Consider the following 6,114-nt stretch of genomic DNA (forward strand, 5'->3'; position numbering starts at 1 on the left):
AAATCTCAGTCTTGGTATATAAATGGAAAACATAATGAATGTGAAAAATATCAAATAAGTCTTATTGAAAAAATATCTAAAACAAAGGTAAATAAAACAAATATGCGAATCAATTTAAAAACCAATAAGTTAGAGGATGTAAAGAAAATAATAAATATGTTTGAATGGACTGAAAAATTTGATGGTTATCAATTGAACAATGGAAAAATAATTTACTACAATATCAAAATGATATGCAACTCAGGAGGTGGCCAGATGAGATCATTAAGAGAAGTTTATCATTTCGTAATGGCACAAAAGGGGTATCTTAAAAAATATAAAGATTCAAATGTTTTGTTTTTCAATATTTTAGATGGGGATTATTGTGCAAAGAAAATTAAACTATTGAAGGAATTTGAGAATGAACAAATGTTTATAGGTTCAATGAGTGAGCTAAACAATATGCATTGGTTATTTGATAAAGAGTGCCCCGAGGCTTAGACGTTTCAGATATTTCTTTCGAATCACCTTTAACAAATCTTTATCTTGTTGTATGGGCTATTTGAATAGAGAGCCCCTAGGTTAAAAGGGGAAATAAAAAAATGGCCATTTTTACAGCCATTTTTCCCTGCTGTGCAGGGGTTTGGCTTTTTCTTGAGGCAATGTTTTATGGCCGGATGCCCTTCCTGACACCAACCCTGGTCGCCTCTTATGACACACAGGGATATGGTACACCTATTCTAACCGGGGCATACACCGGGACTAGTACACTGGCACTCATTTCGCCGACCTCGGAAGGATGGCAGGCTGAGTCAACCCCCTGGTGTTAATTCAGCAGCCAACGGGATTTGAACTCAGGACCCTGGGATCCCAAGCCGCCACCCTAACAACTAAGCCAACACCAGGCTCCAGGTTAAAAGGGGAGACAAATAAATATACCTTGGGCTAAAAAGGGGATTTATTTTTTCAGGGGAAAAAAAAGAAAAATTTCATGGCTGAAAATCCCCCATTCATTTACATGGGGAAAAGTGAGCCAGAACCAGTATTCTTTCCCTACTCGTCACGAATGACGTCACAATTAATGTTTATTTATTATTTATTTATTTTTTGCACGATTGATGGTCCGATCTGATTGAAACTTGCCAGGAATATTGCTGGGGACCCGCGGATGTGCCTTTTCAAGGTTTGATATTAATCAGATAAGCAGTTCCCAAGTTATGGCCATTTAGTCGACCAATGACAAGACACGGTGCTATGACGTCATTCGTGACGTCACAATTAATGTTTATTTTCCCGAGAGGGGGCGTCACAATTCTTCTTCATTTGATATGACCTCACAATTGATGCTGGGGACCTGAGTACGTTTCCCAGGTGTTTCCCAAGTTATGGCCATTTATGATACGGTTGGTCCGATCTAATTGAAATAATGCCCCAATCCAGTCGTTGTTTACGCACCTACGGGCCCGCATTAGTGTTATAAATGCATCGTATAATATTTAAAAAAATAATAATAATAATGTTTGTATATTAAAAAATAAAAAAAAAACAAAAAAAATTCCCCAAAAACCAGCACAACCAAACTGTAGTTTAAGTCAGTTAATTTGGCTTAAAGTAATCTGCTCCAATCAGGCCAAAAAAAAAAAAAAAAAAATGTTGCATTGGCGTAACCCGCCCGACCCTACGTTTTTTTGGTTTTTTTGCTATCGAAAAATTTTGCCGACCCTATTTTATTGCTATTTTTGTTTTTTTGCTATCGTTTTCAAGTATCTTGTTGATTGCGATTGCGATCGCAAAAACCCGGAAGTGTTTCGGACAGAACCCGCCGACAAAAAGGGTGGTACTCGAGCCGGGGGAGATTTTTGGAGGGATTTACTAGGAAAAAATAAAAATAAAAAATAAAAAAAAAGATCCCGACCGACCTACCCTATTTTTCAGTGACCCGTTACGCCAATGCAACATTTTTTTTTTTGGCCTCATCTCTCCGTTTCAATTACACCAGTTTGCTCACATGTACGAATTGCCCACAATTTGTCTTTGACAACTTGTGGAGTTTCCTTGACATTTTTACACGCCGCACAAGATAAATAAATGGTGTGGAGCACAGAACTCTTGTGACCTCTGGGAATAGCATGAGCATGTTGAAAACTCGCTCGAGTTATGAAAAGGAACCACGTGACCTTCCGATGTGCCGATCGTTGGATCAGGTGCTTCGCGAATGCCGCTTGGACATCAAGTGTAAAGCAGCAGTTGTAAAACATGGCATCAGAGAAATGGTGTTTGTAGGTAATAGTTTCCATGATAAGAAGGGATATCATTCGGTGTTGTCGACTGTAATAACAGACGAAGTTGGAATTTGATACAAGATAGTGAGTGCATTTTCAAGATATAAATATTGTTTAGATAGTTGACACAAATGAGAATTATCAAACTCGGTGTGAGAAGTTTCTCAAACGAAATAATGCAGAGCTTATGATACATTAATCTGGGTTTATTTGAACCTCAAATACTCAGACACTTCATTTAACCCATTTGCCTCCAATAGCGAGCAATAAACAAGTCAAAATAAAATAAAAAGTATCAAATGTTATTATTATTTTTTTTTTTAAACAATGTTTCTGGTACCCGGTTTGAAAGTTTTCTTTTTGACGATGCTCACAGTCAGTGCCCATCCAATGTTGAGGATATTATTAAGTTGGTGCCATATGCAAGACCATCCATTTTCTGCATGGATGAAAACTTTAATGATATGACAGTTGTCTAACAAAATATGGTTAAAAAAATAATAATATTAATAATAATTTAAAACACATTCCAAGGTACCAAGGAACACCGGTCTTCCAATAACTGTCAATGAAAATAAACAAATTAAAAATTACATTCACACTTCCACCCAGCAAAGGAACAAGCAGGTTGATTTAATCATGTAAAAAAGGTGCAGCCCATCAGACATCAGACGTACGAGTATCGGTACTGGACTCGAGTTCCCTTTCCATCCAGAAAGCGATAGTTGGTGTCCAGCATGGCTCGTGACTTTCCAGTTTTCTCAAAGGCACCGGTCAACTCCAGAGCCAAGAACTTGCACACTGAAATCATGACAAATTCACACACGGACATGGAGCCATTGGGTATCAAAGGGTGCAAGACTCTCCAACGAGATGACCTAAAAAAAAAACACCATTCTACATCAGTTAGGGTCAGTCCCTCCGAGAAACCGACGACGCATCAACGTGAGCAGCCGATGCACGAGGTTAAAGGACGAAGCGACCACCCGGCAGCAGCGCTTTGTTCCGTCAATTAGGCGTTTGACGTGACGTCACAATACACGTCACGTCACACGAGCCAACAATGCTCCAACGCCGTGGAATTGTCCGCACATCGTTAGCGTTAACAAACGAGGTAAATGACAACCCACGAACCTTCACATCGGTTCGGCAGCTTCACAGCCTCTTCCAAATCATTCCCCTTCGCCTCTCGTGTTTTCTTCGTATTCACCCCCTCGACCAACAGCGCGACGCACGTCAACGCCACGGCCACGGCCACGGCCACCACGGCGATATTCATTTAAAAAGTCTCCCGAAACGGCGCCACAACCTTAATACTCAATACAAACGGACCATGGCCGTGCACACTGCACACGACTGGTTCTAGCACCCACTCAACTTCCTGTTTGCGTGTGATCAAGGACAACCAATCAACACTCGGCACGGGGCACTTAAATCTGATGTTTTATCCGTTATAAAATTTCGAAACCATCCTAAATCCGGATTAATTTAAAGGCTTCAAAACTTCGGGTAAATTTTACTTCATGCAACGTGAGAGGACAATAATTTGTGCGGGAGGAAGGGTCCAACCGGCCTTACGATATGTAACTATACACCCCGAACGCGTTTTTTAAAATTATTTTTATATAGAGTCGAGGCTCGTGGAAGGGAGATACCTCAGAATACTAGAAAGGGGGCGGTTACGAGGTAATATGACAGAGATGTTTAAGACAATGAAGGGTATTAGACAAAATAAATGGAGAAGAATAATTCAGCAGAAGAGACGGTCATGGGTCCAGGGGCCAGTAGTCAGGGAGGGGTCTTTTACTCAGAGTAGTTAATGCATGGAATGTCTCCCTGGAAAGGTAGTGGCACGAGACGCAGTAGATAAGTTTAAATTGGAACAAGAAAAAGAGCAGAGATAGTCAGGACTTGTTTTGTGTGGTGTTTGTGTTTTGGTGTGTTACATCTATCTATAATTCCAGCAATCTGTGTGTGTGTGTGTGTGTGTGTGTGTGTGTGTGTGTGTTTGTGTGTGTGTGTGTGTGTGTGTGTGTGTGTGTGTTTGTGTGTGTGTGACCGCTGTTTCTCAACAACCACTGGTCCGATGTAATTGAAACTTGCCTGGTATATTGCTGGGGACCTGAGGATGTGCCTTTTCAAGGTTTGATATTAATTGGACAATTGCTTCCCAAGTTATGGCCATTTATTTACCAACCAATGACATGACACGTTGCTGCGGACATTTATTTACCAACCAATGACATGACACGTTGCTGCGGACATTTATTTACCAACCAATGACATGACACATTGCTGCGTAGGCCGGTGCATGGCCGGCCGATGATGACATCACAGGCCGTGCCGGTTACATGGCAGCGAATGTCATGGCAAGCAAAGACAGGGAGGTAAACTTGATTTTAATTTGGAGTTTAATTAACTCTGTGTGTGGAAGTATGGTTGTCGCGAGAACGCGAGAGCGAAGGAACGGCCTGTGTGGTTGTTTGAAAGTTTTTTTTTCTTTGGTTTGCACGTACGGTCACGCACGTACGGGCACACGAGAGTGAAGGAACAGCCTGTGTGGTTGTTGTTTCTTGCAAGCGGTTTTAAAGTTTTTTGTTAAGCCATTCATTAAGCCGGCATCAAAGTCATTAAGCCGGCATCAAAGTAATCAGAATGGAACTCAAACAAGCAAAGAAACAAAGATGACATCATCACGAGGAACCTGGGTAGGATTCGCATTTCAGTTGTTACTCTTCTGCTCTCAAACCCATCCAGGTACAGCCAAGTGAGCCTTATTTTCAACAACAACAACAACAAAAAAATCTAACAGAACCGAGATCAAAATATTAAATAATTCTCGCTGCCAGACCATACATCCGATCACATTGAAATTTAAAACATTTATTCCCCAGTACTACTGGATCATATTTTTTGAAGTTTCATGTCGATTAAGCGGTTCAAGAGATAATTTAAAAAAATATTTTCGTTCAATCCAATATGGCTGCCAAACCATGTGACATCAATTATTTGTGAATACCCTGGTATCCCCAAGGTTTAGAGAACATTTGTGTGAAGTTTCCCCTCAATCTGTCCAGCCGTTCTGGAGAAGATTTTAAAAATAGATTTTTGGCTAAATCCAATATGGCTGCCAAACCAGGTGACCTATGACATCATATGTATGATCCTTTTGTTCCTCGTGGACAGGCGGTCATATGTGTAAAGTTTCGCCTCGATCTGTTCAGCCACTTCAGAGAAGGCTTTTGAAAGTAAAAAAAAACAAAACAATATGGCTGCCAAATCACGTGACCGCGTGTTGATAGTGGACCGCGTCATACACGCATCGCTGCAGTGTGACGTCATTACTACCACGACGACGCTCCTCTGAATTCAAGTTTCAACCGTTTTGAATGGAGCGCTTGCTTGAGTGTTGGCGAGCCGCTGCACAAGCTGATCGGTGTGAACTGAACACACCCCTGTGCCCTGTGGTCATAAACTCGTCGAACATTTCCTTCCATGGTCCAGTATTCTTGTCGTGTACAAAAACTCGAACAATGGGCAGCATTGTAAAGGTTGCTCGATTAGGCCTACACCTTGTGGAGAAAGAATATTCTACTTTTGTTTTTTTTTTTTGGTTGAGTGTTTCATGGCGCTGTCAGAGCCAGGAGGCTCTATCCACGCCACGCACCAGAATTTGATCAAACTCGCCTCCAGCCACAGCCCTTCAAAGGCAGATACATTTTAAATGGGTCTCCCACATTCCTTCAGGAATTCTAATACCGCCATACAGAGTTGAGGGTGCTTCCAGTTCATCCGCCGCAACATCACCTGCAGGTCCAACACCCTTATCCCCATAACTCTTGTACGCCGTACG

At 41.3% G+C, this 6,114-nt stretch overlaps 1 protein-coding gene across 3 annotated transcripts in view; it reads right to left on the reverse strand.

Moving 5' to 3' along the window:
• The window catches only part of LOC147017826 (protein canopy homolog 3-like), a 48,505-nt gene extending 44,824 nt beyond the window's left edge, over positions 1–3,681 (reverse strand). For 2 of the 3 annotated variants that reach the window (XM_085896853.1, XM_085896852.1), the window contains exons 1-2: positions 3,396–3,676; positions 2,939–3,062 (exon numbers count right to left, since the gene is read on the reverse strand). In XM_085896853.1, the coding sequence (XP_085752979.1) occupies positions 2,939–3,062; positions 3,396–3,540 (269 nt within the window). In that variant the 5' untranslated portion in view covers positions 3,541–3,676. Of the gene's footprint in view, positions 1–2,938; positions 3,140–3,395 lie in introns of all 3 variants that reach the window. The other variant, XM_085896854.1, reaches the window with a different exon arrangement.
• Positions 3,682–6,114: the final 2,433 nt, after the last annotated feature.

The sequence above is a fragment of the Eptatretus burgeri genome, chromosome 10 (genome assembly GCF_056783735.1).
Source record: "Eptatretus burgeri isolate ZD-2024b chromosome 10, Ebu_testis_v1, whole genome shotgun sequence".
NCBI lineage: Eukaryota > Metazoa > Chordata > Myxini > Myxiniformes > Myxinidae > Eptatretus > Eptatretus burgeri.